Source organism: Gallus gallus, chromosome 1 (genome assembly GCF_016699485.2).
Source record: "Gallus gallus isolate bGalGal1 chromosome 1, bGalGal1.mat.broiler.GRCg7b, whole genome shotgun sequence".
In the NCBI taxonomy this organism is placed as follows: Eukaryota; Metazoa; Chordata; class Aves; order Galliformes; family Phasianidae; genus Gallus; species Gallus gallus.
The window spans coordinates 67,239,770-67,262,069 of NC_052532.1; the positions used below are offsets into that span (position 1 = coordinate 67,239,770).

The window sequence follows — 22,300 nt, forward strand, 5'->3', positions numbered from 1 at the left end:
TACTGTTCTATGCCTGTATTTGTAGCTGAGCTCTGAGTACTGGGGCATGCAGCAGCTACTCTCATTTTAAAAACACAAACAAGAAAAACCCACCGTGGGTTATTTTTTTAATTGAGGCCTGTGCAACACTTAGCAGCAGTTTTGGCACAAGCTGAGAGATGAGCAGTTACGAGCACCAAGTCTAGATTATTGCAGCTAATTTCTCTGGGTCTCACAGGTCAAAGAGGGCTGTCCTCAAGAAGAATCCTCTCAAAGCCCCTAAATTTAAACTCCTGCCCTACAGGAAAGGAATCATGTGCTCTCTACGGGGAAAAACTGCATGAATATCCTAAGCTAAACCTACACTTTGAGCATTCCTGGTCAAGGGCAAGACAATTACATGCTAGCTAGTAGAACTGAGAAGATAGCAAGAACAAATATATATACATTCTTAATGTTGGACAAAGAATAGAGGTTCCCAATTCATGAGAGCATTGAGACATGGCCAGCAGGTGAGAAAAGACTACTCCCTAATTTCATGGGAGGTACCAAAGCTGTAGAAGACAGTGAAATGCACTGAGATACTTTCAGAGTTTTTCTACAAGCAAAATGAGTTCTTCACAATCTGCGAGGCAGCATTTGTGAATCCTCCTCAGAAATAGGTGGAATGGAGCAAGTGGCTGCCTGAAGTGGGCTTATGGGTCAGGTGTGTCACCTAAATACTGTATCAAAAACTTACTGATCTGCAAAACGTCAGCAGCGCTGTGCAAAGCTCCCAATGCAACAGAATCCTTGTCTGTCACCTGTGATAGTTAATGATGTATGTGCTTGTTCAGATCTTGGTTTACTGTCTTGGTGAGTTGTTATTTTCTGGTTTGTGGGTGCTTTTGGTTGGTGCCCTTTTTTAAGGATGGGGGTTGGGAGAGGAGTTCTGAAGAATGGAAGGAGCCATTACATGACTTACTGTATTCTGCAGGTGCAATTTAGTGTCATCGTGGGCATCTCATTTCAAGACTTCCTTTTCCAACGCTAACAAAACTCTGTGGGTTTCCGTGTCCATCCTGGTACTGCTTGCTGCTTTTACAAGCTTCCTCACTGGGCTGTCTCTTCAGCGACCAGCAGATGCAGCACCTGTAGGAACAGGGGACTCCTGGACTTCACTACAGCAACTGTTGTGGCCATATACAGGACTTCAGCACAATGGGCCGCCCCCAGTATAACCAAGGTTTGGACCTGTGTAAAGTTACACTTCTGAGTTCTAGCTGACAGTATGAGAAGCTTCACTGAGATAGGTAATATATTTAAGGTCATGGTTTGGGTTGTGGGTGTTTTTGAGGGTTTTTTGTGTTTTTTGTTTTTTCATGACTTGAAAAATACTTTTTTCTTCTCATTCTGGCAAAAGTTAACTTTTCAAGTAACTTTGGGGGGAGGGGGGGGTCTTAGTTCTATTCAGGTTTAGAATAAAACAGGTAGTGATTTTGAACACAGCTCACAATAAATACAACTAAATGGTCCAGCCACAAGAGAATAAGTAACTTATTTTAACAAAAATGTGATGGTTACATTTTAGTCATTTAAAGCTGTTCCAATAGTTTGAATAGGAAAAGACTGAAGACTTGAAATGTGACTTTATTGAAAGTTTTTGATAATAAAGTTTTAAATGAAAGCATGAAGTATTTAAGAGTACATTAAAACTCTCGTAGCGAGGAGCAGCTGATAGACAGCATCAACAAAGAGGAAGTTAGCTGTATTCACTTTATCAATTGCTTCTTTGCTGGCAAAGTCTTTCAGCATGTGGTAGAGTGTGGAGTGAAATTCAGTATCTTCTTCTAGTTCCATTGAAAAAGCTTCACTGGCTTCAGTGATCTTGAGCTTCTGTGCTCTCTGACCATTAAACATGTAAAGAGACCAGTCTTCATCTTTGACAAAATCTGCTTTAAGATGCTCACTTACCTGGTGCAGGAAAAGAATGGGCTGTAAGATAAAGCTGACAGAGGACTAATTCTAGCATGTGTTTCAGTTTACTACAGAAAATCAGTGTTTCTTTGAACACTTAATGTGTAACATTAGGTCCTTACCTAAATGACTGTGTAAAGTAACATCAACACCAACTTATTCCATCATTTGCCTCTGTAAACTGCAAGTATTGGTCACTGCCTTTCTTGCTGTTCTGACTCATGCATAAAGAATAGCTAGCTGCAATGGGCATCGTGTATTTCAGTTCTGCTTAGATTAAGTAGTGGGCTTAAAGGCATGTGACAGTCATACGAATACTAACTCAAGGGTGGGAGAGCTTCTCAGCATTTCAACACTATGTTCTATAGCTACAGCCAGAAATTGAGGTATTTCTCTCTCTGGGAGAAGTTTTGACCACGTGCCATTCAGCGAGGAAACAAGTCGAGTTGCATGTTCCCTTCTCTACAGTACAGGACAAATGAAAACACCCATGAAGCTAAGAAGCAGCTTCCAGGTGGTAATTGGATGGTAATTCAAAGGACCTTCTTATCGGTTGCTGTATGAAAAATCAGCATCTACCTGTGTCTCCTAGCCTCAGCTAAAGCCTCAATAGCTCACTTATGTCAGCCGTACATCTTAGCACATTAGCAAGTGCCTTTGTTGAGAATTGTACCACTACAGCTCCTCACAAATGCAGGAGTTGTGAAGCAGGAGAGAAGCAGGCTCTGAAGCTCTACTGAACACAGATGTGCTCATCTGTCTGTTTTTTACCCTAAATAGCCAACCTGAAATCTTAGAACTGATGTTCTATGTATATAGATCAGGTCAGGGCTTGAAGACTGAGACAGAAACAACTTCCACCATCTGTGCTTTTGTGTGGTATGTTTCTGTACTGGTTTGTCCCTGGAAATTTGGTCTAAAGCTACAAACCTTGAACACTACTTGATCTTGACCTGATTCCAGATTCCATTTGCTCCAGCCAAAAGCAAAAGCAGATGCAACCAGGGCTATTTGTCGATATGCCCTAAATTCTGTTATGGGAGCCTGTAATGCAAAAGTACAGTTAGAAAATATGCATCATTTTCTGCCATAAAAAGGTAAGAAAAAGCTTTCTTTAAGCAGACACTTGGCTAAGCTGCCACTCACAACTCTGCCTGCTGACTCTATACAGCTTGCTACAAGAAAGTGCCTACATAAAGAAGAGGTGGAAGGGGGGAAAAAAAAAGGCAAAACCACTCGCACGCACCTTTTGGTTCACACAGACATATTTGTAAGAATACTCTTCTGGGAAAATATTCAGACCACACTTCTTCAAAGCTCTTCTTAAGGTGACTGGGCACATCCATTTTCCTATCAAATGGGAAAGCACATTCTTCTCTTCCACCACCACTGCAGCCAGCATACATTGATTACCCTGTTGCGTAAACCAATGAAAGCATTTTACTGGTGAAAAAAGGTGTTTTTCTGCTTCAGACATCAACTATTTATTGCCTCCTGGCTATTCTGGATACTGCCTACATTAGATACCACCCTGATCTTTAGATCTTAATTCGCACATCTTGCAGAAAGCCACTTTGCTGCAGATTTTCAGGTATTACAGTGGTTTACTGCCCCATACTTAGAATCACACTGACTTTTCAGTAACAGACAATTTTAACCAATTTATATGTCAACAGGAATATGGATAATTGCACATAATTTGAACCTTTGGAAGGAATGAGCAGCATAAAACATAGGTTGCTTGAAATGTTTTTATTTCTCTTGGCATACTTTGGAGGGGAGAGAAGCAATTTTTCAATGCTGGTGGAGCAGTTTTGACTTCAGCAAAGTAGTATCAGTATCAAAGAACTTTATTGGAATGTTGCACAACAGATGCTTTCTTCTGACCAATTCACCAAAAATAATTTGTCACCTGTAATTTTGGTTGAATTAATGCTTGGAAATGAGGAGAATCTTTTTTTATTTTCAACAGAGAAGGACTGAAATTCAAGTTCTTCTTGTAGAAGCACATATAGTTCTTAACTAGGGACATGATAATTCTATATTTATTTTCAAAAAAAAAGCCTATAAGTAAGTCTTTTATACTAAATAACTATAACTAATAACTACTGTATACAAATACAGTACCTTAATTTGTATCTGAACTTCTGCAAAGACTGCAGTAATTACAAATACTGCTTCATCTGTACTGGTGGGTCGCAATTCCCATGCCTGATATGGCATGTTGAGATGAATGTCCTGGAGAAATGCTATTGTATAAAAGGCATCTATCTCAAAAGTGATGTTTCCCTCCTGTGTTTCATATGTTATGTTGCTGATGCCATCTGTTCTCCACTGTTTGCCTTTACAAAAGAGAGGCAAAAAGAAAAAGATGTACACGTAAAGCTCCTTATATTCAGAGTGAGCTGAGATAAATTAATTCTCTTTACTTTGTGCCTAATATTTTAGGGCAAAAAGTTTTAGTTTAATAGGTACAAAATTGGACTAATCCTGGCATTGAATATTCTCCTTAAACTCCAAAGAACAACATATACTAATGTAAGTATTGCTTTTGATATAGTAACAGCAGTCTCCAACCTTATTTTCAACAGTAACTTCAGTCATTAAACTACCTTAATAGTTTCTGCCTACTTCTGTGAAGTCAGATTTTAATAACTGAATATCACATTTGTTCTTAACTTCAAAATTTTGAAGTAACATGACTGTATAGGAGGCATTAATTTGGCTCAAAGGGGACTTTTTATGGCTTCATCCTAGCACAACTTGATTTGGGCTATAGAGGTATTCTGCTACCACATTAAATAGTGCAGGTTCATCAAAAGCCTCGAGCAGTCCTTGACTACACACAGTGCAGAAGCAAAACAGAACCACGTAAAAGATGACTCTGTGAACTGAAATCTTTAAAGCATTTCTTAGTTCAGAGCTGGCTTTTACATTTAGATAGTTTTCTAAAATATTCAAACTCAGGCAGAAATTCCATTAGCCAAACAAAATGGATTTATTTCAAGTTGGTACCTGCAGGATCCCACCGGGCTATCATTGGTTCCTTCCAGTAGATCACACTGTCAGGAAGTCCAAGTGTTATCTGTATTGGTGGATGTGGGGTATCTTCAGACTCTTGTGGGGGATATGGGTATGCCTCCAAGCCACCATCGAGTAACTTTGACAAAATAGGAAGAGAACAGACAAAGTGTTTTATCAGAAAAGGAAATAGCCTGAATTGACTGAAGCCCTGTAGATTTTTGTAACATATACAATTTAAAATTTACTAGTATAAATGGTGTGCAATATTGCAGATCTCCAGCAAATATTTTTCCGTATTACATCCTCCTCCTAAAGTATTTTGCTAGACTTTTAATGAGCATTAATGTGAAACAGCCTAATGGAGCATTTGGTACAAATTCTGCTGCAGTGCATTTCCCTTCATTGGAGCTACAGGGGTAGAAGCAGTAGGAGGGTTCAAAGGCCCCCTGGTATTCACCCTTCATGTGCTCTGCTGGCCCTTTCGGGCAGTGCTATGTGCTAAGTGAAGGTATGTAACAGACCTCAAGTCTCCAAAACAAAGAGCAGCTAAAAGGCAAAAGCTGAGGCAACTTCTGTCTGTCTGCACAGTGTCAAAAGGAATGAAAGAAGTCAAATGTGAATGAGAGACGTGGGAGCTCCACCAATCTGCCCCCAGTCCTGCTTTCTTTAGCCTGTATGTGCATTTCACTTCTTGTTTTCATCTTCACAATAAAAACTCTGAGCCAGGGTCTGTATGTGGGAGAAAAAAGACACATTGACCATTTGTGGCCATTTGATCACAAACATCTTATGGAGTCTAAAAGTGAATATGCTAAATATTCTTTCCATTTTCTTTTACTTCCTAAGAGCATTTTCCAGCACAGTTTAAGTTATCGGTGTTAGCTGTGCTGGTGAGCAGGGATCAAGTAGACATCTTACTGTATGCACATTTGTTTACCTCAGCTGCTGCAAAAATTGGCCCAGTCTAGTTGACAAATGATGTTTTCAATTTTGGAACTTCAGTTAATTGTTCAAGAGATCAACACGTGTATCAACTGTGTGCATGCTCTGGTGCCAGCTCTGAGGAATGGCTCTGCATGAGATGCAATGTTTCCTCACTTACCTCCACCACACACCAGCTGTTGATTTGCTGGACCTGAGGTGGAAGTTGCAGTCCATCGATGCGGTACACACCACCCACGGGGACAAATTGTTGCAAATCAACAGTGCTTTCATCAGTTATCATCTCCTCTTCTTCACTGGTCTTTTCCTCCATCTGTGGAATTTGAACTACATAATAACCAAGCAAAGTGAGTTATCGTGGTGCTTAAACTAAGCCACTGACATTTCATGCTTCTATTATTTGTTGCATTTGCACAGTCAGGTGCTTGAAGTGCTTCCCCTTCTGTGGCATTTCAGCTCCACCTACTGGTGCACCACATACCCATTAACAGCTGATTGAAACAGAGGACTGCTGGACCATGAAAAGCATTTCTTGTGTTTTAGTACTGAGCACTCTGAAGATTAATCTCTACTCACACTCTGTAGTCAACTCAAGCTGCAGGAACACGGTTCCAGTGACAGAAACCAGCTGCATTGCTAATCACAGAAGTGTTTCACAGGTGTACAAGACAGGGAATTCTGGCCAAGTTTGGGAGGATTGTATTGGCAGGATAACAAATAAGGGAAATCAAAAAAATACAACGCAACTACAGGCCGTGTGCTGAAGGTGAAAGGCGGATGGTATTTGAGGAAAACAAAAGGCACTTAAGTGAAACAAAATTTTTAGAAAAAGTAATTCATAATATTTTTCTATGTATAACAGATGAATAAATTCAAGTTTTTCTCAATTAACTAAAAAAAATAAAATCAGCATTGATATCATGGACAAAAAATGCCCAGAAAAAGGTATTTAAAAAAAAAAAACCAAACACAAATCATTGTACCAGATGCTGCAGAAGAAGAAAGAATGTTACCATAAAATATACAATCATGCTTAAACAAAGCTATTAATTTTTTCCAAGCTAAATTAACTTCTTAACATTGGTACAACTAAGTTAAATGCAGACAATAACCTGCAAAAGTTCTTGCTGTTTTCACTGTTGCCCACTCCTATTTTCCTCTCTCCTCCCTTGGCTGCCTGTTGTCAGTGGATTTGTGGTAACTTAGTAGTGTCCTTTCAGACTCCTCCCAAAAGTGGCTGTGTGGGTTTGCCTATTTGCCATTTGCCTATTTGTCCAGTTTTCTCCCTGTCTTTAGCAATCATTAACAGAAATGTCAACAAGACTGCCGATAGCAAGACAGCAGCGTAGTTAGAGACTGTTCTATTCCAGTGGAGATTTGTATCACCATCCTTCCATATTGTCAACAAGACATTTAGAATAAGCAATGCCATAGTGTTGCAAAGAAGAGCTAACACAATACCTTCTGGTGTTACCTCCAAGTTTTCTGATTTCTTCTCAGTTTCCTCTTCTGTCACCTCATTTGTATCAGCTATGCTATTTGTATTTCCTCTAAATGAAATAGCACTCTATATTAAAAGCAAAAGAGTTTTAATTAGACAAAGACACATAATAAACAAGAGAGTATCACTTCCTCTAAAACAGTGGCCCAAGGAGAAAGAGTGCAGCTCCACTCCTGCAGCAGTATTTGCACTGATCTTGCTACAGGGTCAAGGTTTTAGGAGAAATCCTTTTTACCTACCTGGGAAAAATAATTTTGATTAAAGGCACCCCTCAATTTTAGAATGTAATGTGTAAATAGAGATAAACATCATAAAATAATTGTTTCAATTGCAAACTCCACCTTCAGCTTTTAATCCACCTCCAGTATTTAGTCAAGCATCCAATCTTTTTAATAGCAGTGTGTGCCCTCAAAACTTACATTTATGCTGACTTTACAGCTAAAAAAATGCCACAAAGAAAACTGAACACAATGTTCAGTCCAAAGCCACAGTGATAATTCTGCCAGAACCTCAGCATCCAGTCTCAGTCCGTGCCTTGCCTATGATGCTTACTCCCTTTCTCATACTGTTATCTATTTTCAAAAAACCAGTTTAGGTTTCCAGCCAAATTTCCAATCCAGATATGATTTCACCCCTGCATAGCTGACTTTTCTGGAAGCACAGCAATAAGCAATAACAGTTCAGCACACACACCATACATGTGGAGGCACAGGCACCTCCTGTGTGCCACCATGTGCCTGCCTGGGAGCAGGAAGAACACACACCTCCTGACCTGGGCTGAGAGGGGAGAAGGTGCTACCCACATAAACGTGAGGGAGCTGAAGGCTGAGCCAGACAGGAGGAGTGACTGCAGTGGCTGAGAGAAGTGGAGGCTTCAGAGAGAACATGATAATGCACAAAAAAGAGAGAAAGAGAATAAGACCAAGGAAAAAAAAAAAAATAGAAGCAATGAAATTGTAAGTAGGACTGAAAAACATAGGTGAAAACTGCGAATGGGCAAGGCTTGTCATACAGAAAAGCAAGAAAAATGGGATTTCAGGCACTGGTCAAGTCACTTATCTGGAGGTCACAGATGATACCAAAAGTGGAAAACCCAATCCCAATAACAAAACAAAAACAAGAAACCCCACAACACCAAAAGCCATCACACTTCACTGAAGACTGCAAAGAGTATCCAGCAGCCAGAAACAGATTTTGACAGCCCTCTAGCGGCAAAAGCATCAACATACAGGAACTGAGCAGGTAGACTGCACAACCAAGCCCCAGTGAGCTTCGAATCCTATTTTGCATTCTTTTGATTTTCCTACTATTGCATTCTTGCAGTTATTTTACGGGGCTGCCAATTTATGGGATGCAGAATATATTCGTCTTGATATGCATCACAGTCTGCAGCAAATGCCTTACAACAGTGCCTAATAATCATCACTGCTTGATCCTGCTCTTAAAATGCCAACCAAATGCCAGCTCATGCATGCCAACAGACAACAAGTGCTACGTCCTGTCAAAACTTCCCCTTCCACCATTTTTAGGACAGTCTTTGGTCATTCACTTTTCTACACCCTCAGAAGATTCATGGCACAGTGTTAACACAAGTTGTCTTTAACCTTAGAAGTTTAAGGAAGTTGTTCTCTTGGGTACGGGACACATTAAGAAGCAATCATGCAGCAGCTGGGTCTCCAGTGGGAACAGTGCTGTAGAACATCCTTTTGTGAGTTAATTTACCTACATTTCTCTCATCAGGAAGCGTTTCTTCTTCAGCAGTCACGTTGGGCTCCTCTTTGGCTTCCTTTTCCTCTTCTTCCGGTTCTCCTGCATTGTCTTGTGAATGCTGAGTTAACTCTTGGCTATCTAAGACTTCCAATCTTGGCACTCTCTGACACTGCAGCCAAAGTGGAGATACGTGGTCGTAGTGGGTGTGCAATATGCGAACAGCAATGCTGCTCACAGCCAGCGACTTTGGAAGATCAAATCCATGATGTGTGTCACAAAAGACATGATTCTTGAATCTGTACATAAGTTAAAGAAAAATTAGTTCCCTAGAAAGATTGGCAGCAGTTATTTTTACACTTACACATGACTATTATTGATGTTCTACACTAAAAATCACCTAAATTCTCTATTGCCACACGGCACAGTGTAAGAAATGGGTGTCACACTGCACCTCCTGTCCTGTACTGACAGCTGTCTGTATGCTCCTCCAGAAAACCTGTGAAGTCATTAGGGGGATCAGGAGTTGCCAAAAAGCAATGGTCCCAATAGGAAGACAGTGCGGCTGAATCAGATGGCAGCTGTTCTACACAGGACATTTCTGCTAAAGCAGACTAATTTAATGGGCAAAGTCCTATACAGGTGAAATCACTGCTGTCTGCGTGACTTCAGTCTCAGCATCTTCCATATGAAATCCAAAGACATACAGACAATTCTGATCAGCAGCAGCACAACACACCCACCAATCCTTGTGACAGTGCAGGAGTCAGGCTGAGAGCAGCACAGGCAGACAACCATGGCAGACACAAACTCCAATGGACACTTGCTGCCAATCAGTCTGACTCTGCTCAGGACCCAGCCTTGCAGCTACTCTAGCAGTGCTTACAGCAGCAGGTCCTCAGTCAAGGCAAAGACCATTTACCAAATCTCCTACTTTCTGACTGGGAGTGGGAAGTCTGCTAAAAAAAAAAAGGTTTCAGAACTTGTTTTGAAAAATGTATCAGTTAAATGGCAGGCTAATAAAAAATCTTAAATTCAGAACCGACTGTGGAGGATATTCCCAGCCCAGGTTCTATCTTCTTTAATCATTACTGAGAGCTGAGTGCAAAGCATCATACACCACTTTGTAAGAAACTGAGACAGCTTAGGAAGCTGGAAGGCAGTAGAATAAATCTTATTCAACACAAAAACAATTACAAGAAACTGATTCTTGGAACACTTGACTTGGTTAGACAAAGCCAAGTCTCAAAGTAAATGAAGAATTTCAGCATGCTGTACCTTACTTTCTTCTTCAGATTGGCCCAAATGCAGAAAGTAACATTTTTATCCTTTATGACTGTCTGCATATTTCCGGTGTCAGAATCTTCGTACATAATAGCAGACTACAAAGAAGAAAGCAGATGAGATCACATTCTCTTCTTACTTCTATTACTTGGACTTACTTAAATCTACAGTGGAGTAAATTCCAAAAAAAGAAAAAGAAAAGAAAAGACACACAGGAGCCAAAATGACAGCAGCCCAAGCTTGGCTAAGTTTTATTTACGTACTGAAAAATGCGAGGTTATAAATTCAGTGTTTACTGACTACCAAAGCAGTCCTGTGCCACTTACTGCACAGATGCTATTTTTTGTCAAAACTGATGACCCGCTTTTCACATTTGCAAATGTTTGTGCAGTCAGTCAACTTCTAATTCAACTCACAGAGACAAAAGGAAACAAATTGTGCCCTTTGCTTCCAACATCTCCTATGATCGCAGTAATGGAATATCAAATGCCTTAATGGTAGCAATTTCCAATGTAACGCTAAAGATTTTCAGAAGATTTGAGGTCTGGTATCTGTTCTATATGTGGTTTGTGTCACAATATAAGAAAAAAAAAAAACAACAAAACACCAAGAACAACCATCACAGAAAAAAAAACTTGAAGGAAAACGTTCGTGCATTGCATGTGTTACAACTTGGAAGCAGTAAATCTTACTTTAAGCAGGTGTTCTGTTGCTTCATTGTACTTCTGATGAAGAAGATTCTCCAATTCCAGAATCGTTTCCTGGTATTGAGCTGTTTCTTTTTCTGTTATCTCACTTGGTGGCACATCCAGCAAAAGAAACTGCAGCTTCTCAATTAACTAGAAGACATCATATGTGAGCAAAGCATCTCTGTTTTGCCACCAATCCTACCATACTGGCTGTTCTGTCATAAAAACTGAGGCAGGCTTGCTTCTTTTGCATCCAGACATATCTCTGTTGCAAAGATAATTTATCATATGCATAGAGATTGTACTAAACCAGCATAGAGAGGCAACCATGCAAAATGCTGGAAACTCCAAGTCAAGTCTGCCTTCCTTCATCCCTCCAGCCCAAGACCTTCATTCCTCAACATGGAGACTGTGAAATTTTAGCTTACAAAACAGACCACACGTTGAACCAGTTTGTCACGTCTTCAAAGACACTCGTTGGCCAAAAATTGGTTTTAATGAAAAGCTTACAGACCTGTTTTTGAAACGTATTTTCTGCATCAATAATCTCAGCTATGAAATCTAGAAAATGTATAACACTGAGACATACAGCAATTATGCTTTCATTCTCCGAATAATCCTTAGTGTGAAGTTTGGGACTCCATGGTAACATTGTTGTCTTCCAATACATGCCAACATCTGAATTTTTAAATGAGTGTGTAAGATTAAAAAATTCCTATTTGGCTGAAGTTTTAAAGACACTGATCTATCACAGGAAAAAAAGGCATTGCACTTATTAACACACTGTCTAGTAAAACTAAATTTCAAAGCTCTTGATGGAATTGTTATTACTATTGACTCCCCATCCACAAATTACACCTATTCATGTTAACAGATGCTGCACAGAGAGAGGAATAACTTGCTTCACTTTATCTATATGACCTGTTTCTTGCTCAACAGCTGTCACAGTGAAATATTAACTCTAACTGGAAATATTAACTAATCTGTTCTGCTTAATGACAATCTTCAGGAGCTGCTGTCAGCTATGAATGATGTGGTAAGCAGATCATACTTGCTATTAACTGATGCTATGAAACACTTCAAGAAACACACCCAAAATGCTGTATGGTACCTAACATAGACAACGTCCTATATTCAGAGAGAGAAGAAAAACTGGTGAGTTTAGGGGTCCTCATGGCAAAGCTCATAACTTCAGAGCAGATGAATGGTAACAGTCAAATGACCAGGAGTACTAGCTTTTTAAAACTACCTTCAGAAAGAAAATGACAGTGGATCAAGTAGATGACAACATCTGTAAAACAGCTATATTTCAAGCTGACCATGGATAACTAAGGAAAACTTTATAATGCTTCTGTATTTGGAATGCCTTTTCACTACCATTAGAATTACAAAATGAAAATGTATATAATGAAGAGGGAGAGGGTGTTAAATAAAAATTAACCCCCACAGAAATGAAGCAATCATCAGGAAGAGACAGAAAGGCTTACTACAGTGGGCTGTCAACATTTTGAGGTCTATGAAACACTAGTGAACAGCTCACTGAAAACTGATGTGCATGCTGGACCATGAAAAATACTGAATTTGAACAGTAACATATTGATCCAAAAACCAAGTGGATCATTGCTTGTGCCAGACTTGGTTCAATCGGACTACAGCCAAAAGTCACACACAGCAGCTAGATGTGAAACTCATTCAGTGGCTCCTATCCCACGTGCCTGTCCCAAGTGCCATTGTCTTTTCCTCCAAGCCTTACCATCTCTGCTTCCTGCCCTCCCTCCCCTGGCCCTGGCCCCTGATGCTCCGCAGCCTCCCATACCTCTGAAGCTTCCCTTTCTCTCCACCCAGCCCCATACCCAGAGATCTAGAGCACTGCCTCTCCTGTCCCTATTCATTTCATTCCTGCAGTGCTGCCGTTGCACAGCTCTGTGCCACAGCTATTCAGTCAAAGGCTGAGAAACAGTGCATCATCCATCTGCAGCCCCCTCGAATAGCAGCACTCCTGTTGTCTCTGCATACCTCACCTGAACGGGGAAGCAGCACCGCTTGTCTGGCAAGGAGGAGAAACATCATGCAAAGCAAAGGAGAGCTATCACTACAAAGGCATCTTACATACCACTCTTCTCTTCCCTGTGCTCTCCCAGATCTGCAGCACTGAGAAAGACAATCAGATTTTATTCCATGCCTCCCTTCCAGATTTGCCAGACTGTTTTCTCTCTTAACCAGAGGCACTGCAGTGCTACCACTCACTGAAGGTGTAGCAAAACAGCAGGTTTGTAACTAGTATTGCCACTGTCTTTAGATTTCACCTTTCACTCGGTCCCTATCAGTTAGGAACTGCTGATCTACAGCTTCTCACAGCCCTGAGAATTTTTCTCCAGAAACAAGTATAGAGCAGGAAAGAAATGCTCAAATTGTGTTGGGAGTCCCCAACACAAGAAAGACATGGAGCTGTTGGAGCACATCCAGAGGAGGGCAACAAAGATGATCAGCTAGGGCTCTCCAGCCTGAAGAAGGGAAAGCTGCAAGGAGACCTTATAGAATCCTGCCAGTACCTGAAGGGGGCCTCCAGGAAAGCTGGAGAGGGACTTTTTATAAGGGCACGTAGTGACAGGATAAGGGGAAATGGCTTTAAACTGTAAGGGTAGATTTAGACTAGAGATTAGGAAGAAATTCTTTACTGTGAGGGTGCTGAGACACTGGAACAGGTTGCGCAGTGAGGTTCTGAATGGTCCCTCCCTGGAAGCACTCAAGGCCAGGCTGGATGGGGCTTTGAGCAACTTGGTCTAGAGGGAGGTGTCCCTGCCTATAGCAGGGGGTTGGAACTAGATGACCTTAAAGGTCCCTTCCAACCCAAACCATTCTATGATTCTATGAAATGTTTTGCACCATGAGAAGATAGCCAGTCTTTTGACGCTCTCTGGCATCACCTTGACTTCCACTGGGGGCAAAATGAAAATGCCTGTATTTCAGTGTCATATAATACTCCACTGATCTTACAGGGTAGGGTAAGGTTACTTTTGCAGGACGTGAAGGAGCTGTAACTCTTCAGTGTTGGATGGGAAACACAGAGGAGTGAGCAAGAAGTATGTCAAGGGAAAGATGTGGCAGTAGGAGAGAAGGAATGGAAGTGAGCAACTGCTGTGCATTCTGCTTGGGTTGCACTGTAAGAGAGAAATCTATAGCATTCACAGAACCATAGAATCACAGAACGGCTTGGGTTGGAAGGGGCATTAAAGCCCACCCAGTTCCAAGCCCCCAGCTGTGGTCAGGTTTGCTGCCCACAAGGTCAGGCTACCCCAGGCCCCATCCAGCCTGGCCTTGAATACCTGCAGAGAGTTAGCTGTTGGTGTTCTTGGAAAGGCCTAGCATATTCCCTGCTGGCTCGGAAGAAGGCAATACGTATGTGGCAGATGAAAATGTTAGCACCCAGCAAGCATTGCAGGAAGGGAAGTTTAACATGTAGAACAAAAGCAGTCCAGCAGAAGTTGTATTACACAAGCAACTTTCACCCCCTATTTCTATAAGACACCATTTAACTTGCAGAAGAACACTGTGAAGTTAGCATCAATCAAAACAAAACCCAAAATTTACAGATCAGCCACAGATTGTTTAGAATTGCCTCGGAACCCATCAATGGTTGGCTGTGCATTTTGGGAAGCCTAGCTCTTACACAACACTTTACTGGCTATAAGTGTGATAACAGCCTCCATACAATGGACAGACCGTTGCCCATTGAAGCATCCATCCACAGCATGAGCTGATACATTCTGGCTCAAGACTTTTTAAAATGTAGATAGCATGGAAGATGGAAAAGCTCAGCGTAGAAACATTACACAGAAGTCCCTTAAATACACAGCGTGTTTAAAGTCAATAGTCTTCTTTATATTTAACAATAAATTTGTAATTAGTAAGAAAAAAAAATTAAGTGAGGAAAAAAGGAAGCCGAAGGTTATATCTGATTTCAATCTTTGGGAAAAAAAGGGGGGGATAGGGTACTGGTGAGCAGCATTAAGGATATGTTTAGTGATCTTTCAAGAATATCACTTATATTTAACACTTACATTTAGCACCTGTTCTCCCTTCTCCATCACAAACTGAATGTCCTCATTTTGATCTTCACGCCATAAGTTCATGAAAGTATTTATTTCCTGCAGTACAGTTGGGTCAGGACTTCCATCACAAGCAATATAGTGCTCCCACTACAGAAAAAGTATAAAAGAAAAGCAGATACGGGCACGTGGTGCAAATGACTTTCACAGTTATGACAAGAAGGATTCTGAAAGACAAATGTATTTAGTGATACATTCACACCTGTGTCTAAACAAGTCTGTAATGCTACCTGTACTACCATCATCATTATGCCAGATAGAAAAGGCTTACTTTCACATCTATGTGTTAAGATACTTCTGCTTCACTAACACTGTTCTTACTGCTGGCGTAAGTTATGGGGCCCTAATCACCCATACAGCCTCCTCACTGCCACGTTTCTTTTCCATATACAACAAGGTATAAAAAGGAGAGTGAGCAGGACAAATTCCTACCTTGAGATGGAACTTGAGATGCAGCCATTGCACATACCTGAATTCAAGAAATGGAAGTATTCCTAGGTCCAATAACACAGACATAGCCTAAAGCCTCTGTGTTGTCTGAACTCTATGACAGTGGGCAGATCTTGAAAGCTTACCTTTGTATAAGCTCTATATTCTGTTTTCCACCTTTGTGCACACACAAACTTCTCTTGCAGTGAATTAAGTTCGGCTAGTTCATCTTCCCTTCGTTCTTGATCCTGATAAAATATTTGTATGCCAAGCAGAGGAATTAAACATTTTATTTTCCTTCTTACAAGCAATTGGTATCAAAGAATATAATTCAGAATGTTCGAGTGAGCTATTATTTAAACAAATCCAAACGTTGCTTTTTTTAAGAAGGATTCAATTTGTAAGGTTGCAGTAGATAGCAATATGTTATTGTCATCACGCTAGTAGCTGAGCCGTATGACAAACGTGTCATATGACTGTTATCCTTACACACCAACAGTTTTCACATCATCATCATCCGAGAACTACCTCTAATAAGGGCTGATATTAAATGTAAGCATATGTTGAAAAAAGAGTGCAAGATGTTTTGTGGGTTTTTTTCCTTTCCTTTTATAAAGGAAATTATAACTGGTCTGCACCTTCCCAGTTTTCAGCGGCTTGCTTTTGTGATTTTGATCTAGTGATGCTAGAAAATTTCCTTGCTTCCCAGCACTAACAACCTAAGGAAATTCCTTTTCATTCTCACATTAAATTGCTAATGTTTTACAGACCTTGTCACAAGTTTAGAAATGGAATTAGCATTTTACAGTCACTATTGCCTATGAACTAACTTTTGCCTCAAGCTTTTTCATACGCTCCCGTTCAATCCTCTCCTTTTCAAGTCTAGCTGCTTCTTCTTGTTCAGCTTGCAGTCGGGCCTCCTCTGAAGTTTGGGAAATACATCAAGAGCACCATTACATTTTGCTTATTAGAACCAGACACATTATTTTCTTATTAGCTGCAACGACAAAACAAGTATAATAAGAAGCAACATATCTGATATTACCCAGAAATCTTCCAAGTGAGACTCGATGAACTCATTTGAATTACAGTACTAAAACCCACTGCTACAGCACTACCCCAATCAGCCCATGACAAAGGAAGTGCAGAAAGGGATCAGCAGGCTCCCCTTTTCCCCTCAGAAACAACAACAGGTGTGCCCTCTTCCCTTCCCTACAGCTTGAGTAGGCCCAGGATCTTAATCTAATGCCTGTTGTGAAACCACCTGGGTGGCTCAGTCCCCAGCTACTCTTCTCCTTTCCTACATCCTTTGATGGAAATTCCATCTTATAGATATTTATTCAATGAAATAGAGGAGTTTTTAGGCGTGTCTCAATGGCTGTCAGTTCTCCTTAGGATGAGCGACTCTGATCACAGCTTTAACTGCCACGGGGATAGCAAAGGGGTAGCAGACACCCAGCTAGCTCCTGGCAATAGGCATACCCTGTCAGCCTTCTCTGGGAAAAAAAAAAGCCTTTTCAGAGAATTCCTCTTTCCTACTGATAATGAGGATTGAGAGAAGAAAACCACAGAACACCGCATTTCCATCCCACTGAGAATATTCCAAAATGTAAGAGAGAGGGAAAAATTCTAATTCTTCCTGACACTCTCATCCCCGGGCTCCAAGCAGAAGTTACAGGAAAAAGCATGGCTCTAACAGGAAAGTGAGATGTGGGAGGCAGTAAGAGGTAACACAGCATTTGACCCACACAAAAGAAGAGAAATGCATTTTTTGAAATACAATGTTAACATCAGTGCACTGCAGCTCAGCAGGTTACTCTTTTCTGTTTAATTAAAACAAATGATTTGTGCCATCACATTCCTTGTAAATGAAGTGCACGGTACCTTCCTCTTGCAGCCTCCTTTCCTCCTCTTCTTTCTGTAACCTCAGTTTTTCAGCTTTGCCAACTTTGTTTTTTCCACCGGACTTAATGTTTGCAATAAATTAAAAGAAACCAAATGTCAGTATTATTTTAATACATCTGGGAAGGTACTGACCCTCTATAATTCTGCCCATCTAATGTGAACCCTGAATAAAGATTTTAGACTTCCTACTCAGTCATTGAAGCCTCCAGAATGTCATTATACACCCAAATCCATTTTTCTTCTTGTTTTCATGGTGTAATGCATGCTTTTACAGCTATAGGTTGCTCTGAAAGCATTGCCTCCCATATATTTCCATGGAAACTACAATAGATACAAAGACCACAATAACACTGTTTGATACAGCAAATTCTCAGCTACACTTCTTCAACACAGTCCCTACCATTAGCTATGCATTTTCACCAGCGATGAACAAGAGCTGCACGCTGTGCTCGTAAAAAATCTGCACCAGCAGAGGAGACCCACTGTTTCACAGCTGCTGTGATGGCATTGCTGCTAGGGAAATGTTGCCCAAACAATCCATCTTTCATTGGCCTGAACAGATAAAGTCAGAAGGAACCAAATCCAGACTATATGGTGGGTACGTTAGGACAGTCCAGCCAAGATAGGCGGTGTACTCCACAGCCTTCCAACTGCTATGGTGCCTGGCATTATCACATTGCAAAAGAAAGGTTGTCTTCTTCTCTGTCCTGACTCTGGAAGTTCGAACCTTCAGCTTAGTCAGTGTTGTGATTGATGCAGTGGTCAGAGTCAATGGTTTGACCACATTCCAGGAAATCCAGAAGGATCACCTCGTTCCTATCCCAAAAGACAGTGCATATCACTTTACCTGCCAAGGGCTGCATCTTGAACTTTTTCTTCAACAGGCAATTCGCTTGTCACTACTTCATTAACTGTAATTTTGACTCTGGCTTGTAGTGGTGACACCACGTGTTGTCACCAGTAATGATGTGATCCAGGAAACAGTAATCTTTGGCCTTGTATTAGTTCAGTAGGTCCTGACAAACTTGCATACAATGTTCTTTCTGTTACTGTGTGAGCATTTGTGGGACCCACCTGGCACAAACTCTGCAATATTTCAACACTGCCACCATTGTTTTCAACACACTGAAGCAGATATTTAGCTCTGTGCACAGTTCCTTGGTTTCATACTCTGTCAATTTGTGCAGATGAGCCAATGGAGATGCTCTTTGTTTTATGGTGTGCCAGCTGTGTATGGCCATCCCGAACGTGGCTTCTCTTTCACATCATAGCTGCCACTGCTGAAATGCACCACACACTGCCTCTCTGTGCTCACATCCACCGCTGGTCTCCATAAACATTCACCAAGTGCTGATGAATGTCAGTGGGTGCCATTTTTTCTTCATGGACAAATTCAGTGCCATCCCTTTGCTTCACATGCACTTCCATGTCAGACACCATTTTGTCAAACTGTCCCTGTGCTGCCACCTGTCACACGGCAACAAAATGTGATAGAATATTGACAGGAAGGTTTAACTTCTGCTGCCATACAAGCAACATCTGCCTGACGTCGTGGGCCAAAATGATAAAACAGGAGGCATTACTTTCGGAGCAGCCCTCATATAATTCTGTGCTAGGTTTCCTGAATACAGAAAAATTCCTTTTTCTGGAAATTGAATAATAAGTAGATCTGGTAAGAAAGCAGATGTTACAACTTCAAGTATTATTTGTTAGCAGTTAGTGCTGCAATAGCACTGGATGGGTAATGTGCAGCTTGCTTCCACATGGGTGAAATGCCACTGGGGAGGAGTGCTGCTCCTGAAGGTAGGTGCTGCAAAGACAAGGCCTCAATACAACACCATCAGTAACCACAAACAAAGAAAACCACACACAAATCAAAACAATAAGAGACTACTACTATGAGAGATGATGGAACAAGATGATCTTTAAGGTCCTCTTCAACCCAAGTCATTCTATGAAAAGGAAGGATGGGCCGAGAAGTAAATCAACTTCACAGAACTTGTGAAAACAAGGAGGCTGACTTTGTACTGCAAAATGAATTCACAGCCCGCAGTGTTGTCTGAGTGGGGCTGGGATTGCTATTATTATTATTTTTGTATAGGTGAGGGGAAGAAAATCATATTCTGCACAGACTCCAGCATTTGGAGAAAACAAGGAATGTCAGCAGACTAAGCTATGGTTGAAAGCAAAGCTGCAGATGACAAAAGACAAGATGGGAAGGAAAAGGAATGACTTGCATCAGGTGGGGTACGTGTGCACTGGTTGAACAACAGCATTCTGCTGCTGACAAGCAAGTGAAAGAAATTCAAAGAACACGTGTTTGAGTTTTCAAAACAGAGAACATAGGGAGCGTGCATGGGGAGCGTGCATGGGTTCAGCAGACATGGCAATGCGAGGAGAAGATGCATCATCAGTTCAGGCATCTACCCTGGATGTTTCATTTTGGAGAACCGAAATTAGGACTGTACATCCCCACTGGTGAGAGACAAGTGCTTACAAGGGTTCAGTCCGGGAAGGCGACATGCATAACTAGTTGGAAAGCTATTCACATCAGTTTGCACAGCGATAAATAAATGCATGGATGTGACTTGGGATACAAAGGCTATCAGAAAGCTCAAACCTGGTGTGAGCTCAGTGCCCACAACATGCATCTGGCAGGCTGAGCCTGAACCTTTTCGTTTTTAAACATATTTGCATACGATAACGTTGTCACAACAGCTTTATTGTGACCAAAAAAATAAACAAAGGCCTTAAAATACTGTTTTTAGATGTGTTGAATCTAGAAGTAACGGACTCTTTCTTCAGTTTCAGCACGAGGACGCTGTACTCACGGAGTTCCCAGGGCACAGAACTGCCCTGGCGCACCACACAGTGAGCACTGCGGGGCCCGAAGCGATGACCAGAGCACGCTTCCACCTACCTTTTTTTGCTTTTTCGGACCCTAGAAGTTTGGGGACAAAAACAAAGGAAAAGAAGGGTCAGAGAACGGGGCGCAGAGCACAAAAATCATCAGAAAAGCCCCCTCCCTTCCCCTTCACTAACTAACGCGGCTACCCCCAGCGCCAATCCACATCCCGCCCGCCCTCACCATGGCGCCGACGCGTTGCCATGGCGACGGTCCGCGCGCTCCCGGCTGCCCGTGGCGAGGAAGGGCAGTGCCTCGCGTGACGGCCGCGTCGTAAAGCAGCGCGCTTTACGGCGGGGCGCGGAGTGGGTGAGGCGGCGACCTTCTTTGTGCCCTTCTCTCCTTTTCGCGGGGCGGGGGGCGGCCTGAGAGGGACGGGACGGAGCGCTGTCCCCAAAGGGACCGCCCGAACCGGCGGGCAGAGAGCTGGGGCTGTCTCCGATTTATAGAAATAAAAAGCGTCGCGCTTAATGACTAACGCTTCTTTATTGGTGTGTCGCTACTAACAGCGCTTTGACAGCAAGCGTTTCTGTCGCAGGCCACGGAAACGTAAGCGGGCAGCGCGGCCGTGCCCGTGTGGCAGGAGGAGCACGCGCGGGAGAGAGCTGCAGCCGGCGGGAAACGGGCGGTGAGGGGGAGGGGGCGGTTAGGGCGGCGCTGAGGTGAGTCTGGCGAGAAGCTGCAGTAGGTGTGGGAAGGGAGGCTGGCTTCTGTAACAGGCTAACGTCGCGCTGGTTATCCTTCAGGTAAATTAAACATTGCCACGCACAAGAACTAAGAGTTGAGTGACATGTGCAATGGCCAGTTCTTTAAGAGGTGAAGTACTGAACCTTTATAAAAATGTAAGTGTCTGAAGTGCCGCGAGAACTTTCCTTAACTAGACAAAGCCCTTGTATTTTGAAGCCTATCTAAAAGAAAAAACATCTTTCTTTCTTTTCCCCTTCAAGCTGCTGTACCTTGGAAGGGAGTATCCCAAAGGAGCAGACTACTTTAGAAGCCGGTTGAAAGCAGCTTTTCTAAAAAACAAAGATGTGAAAGATCCTGAAAAAATTAAGCAGCTGATTGCCCGAGGAGAGTTTGTTATAAAAGAGTTGGAGGCTTTGTACTTCCTCAGGAAATACAGAGCTATGAAAAAGCGCTACTACAGCGATGACAAAGAATAACTGCTGCGACCCTCCCTGTAACAACACAAAGCCATAAACAGTCAATAAAAGAAATGAAACTTCACAAGAAATGAACAGTAAATCCTTCCACCTCGGTTAGAATACAAACTGGGACTTCGTTTACCCTTAAGGAGGTGTTGGAAAGATTTGGGGTCTGTATTACTCAGGTAACAGTTTTTTCTCAACTTCTTTTGGCCTCCTTGAACTGTAACCTCATGTATGAGAATAATTCTGCAGGCAGCAGTGGTGATGTGGTGTTTCCCTGTATGTGCTGAGCACATCGCTGCTTCTGTATTGGTTCGGCTGTGCATTGCAATGCTGATGTGAGGTGCTACATACCTCTTGTCAGTTAGAAGAGGAATCTGGGTTTGAAAATCTTCCACATTAAATGAATGTTTTTCACCACAGCTGAGCACCTTCTCAAAAGGATATTAAGTTTTGAAAGATTTTGGTTATATCTACATAACGTGCCATACATCAACAGACTGACATCTTACTGTGATACAAAGAACACCAGTGGGTCAGGAAGGGGATGGACTGGAACAGAAGTGGTTTAAGTACTCAGACCCTAAAGACAATTCCTGCAGCTGCTGATTTCTGATGCTGCGTAACTGCCTTAGCCAGAGGTTAGAAGTCGATCCTCTCCCCTGCAGGAGAAGGTTGACCCTGGCTGTTGGCTCCATGGATAACTTTGTGAACTTTGGCTC

General features: G+C 41.9%; 3 protein-coding genes across 15 annotated transcripts in view; 2 read left to right on the forward strand and 1 right to left on the reverse strand.

Moving 5' to 3' along the window:
- Nucleotides 1-2,178, forward strand: part of IRAG2 (inositol 1,4,5-triphosphate receptor associated 2) — a 52,005-nt gene extending 49,827 nt beyond the window's left edge. For all 4 annotated transcript variants that reach the window (NM_001348560.3, NM_001397988.1, NM_001397990.1 and 1 more), the window contains one exon: nucleotides 956-2,178. In NM_001348560.3, the coding sequence (NP_001335489.2) occupies nucleotides 956-1,199 (244 nt within the window). In that variant the 3' untranslated portion in view covers nucleotides 1,200-2,178. The remainder of the gene's footprint in view (nucleotides 1-955) is intronic.
- Nucleotides 1,594-21,074, reverse strand: DNAI7 (dynein axonemal intermediate chain 7). Of its 6 annotated transcripts, XM_040705679.2 has the most exons (16): nucleotides 20,614-21,074; nucleotides 20,446-20,466; nucleotides 17,505-17,586; nucleotides 16,451-16,542; nucleotides 15,767-15,868; nucleotides 15,144-15,281; nucleotides 11,086-11,232; nucleotides 10,388-10,491; nucleotides 9,129-9,408; nucleotides 7,363-7,468; nucleotides 6,062-6,228; nucleotides 4,951-5,095; nucleotides 4,063-4,277; nucleotides 3,182-3,349; nucleotides 2,866-2,979; nucleotides 1,594-1,932 (listed from the first exon to the last, which is right to left on the reverse strand). In XM_040705679.2, the coding sequence occupies exons 1-16, from the start codon at nucleotides 20,614-20,616 to the stop codon at nucleotides 1,657-1,659; spliced, it is 2,160 nt and encodes a 719-aa protein (XP_040561613.1). In that variant the 5' UTR covers nucleotides 20,617-21,074; the 3' UTR covers nucleotides 1,594-1,656. The 6 variants fall into 6 exon arrangements, with proteins under 6 accessions (XP_040561613.1, XP_046760241.1, XP_046760248.1 ...); XM_046904285.1 differs by lacking the exon at nucleotides 17,505-17,586; XM_046904292.1 differs by lacking the exon at nucleotides 11,086-11,232.
- On the forward strand, nucleotides 20,711-21,664 carry ETFRF1 (electron transfer flavoprotein regulatory factor 1). Of its 5 annotated transcripts, none has more exons than XM_046943422.1 (4): nucleotides 20,711-20,739; nucleotides 20,969-21,092; nucleotides 21,177-21,272; nucleotides 21,378-21,664. In XM_046943422.1, the coding sequence occupies exons 3-4, from the start codon at nucleotides 21,228-21,230 to the stop codon at nucleotides 21,591-21,593; spliced, it is 261 nt and encodes an 86-aa protein (XP_046799378.1). In that variant the 5' UTR covers nucleotides 20,711-20,739; nucleotides 20,969-21,092; nucleotides 21,177-21,227; the 3' UTR covers nucleotides 21,594-21,664.
- Nucleotides 21,665-22,300: the final 636 nt, after the last annotated feature.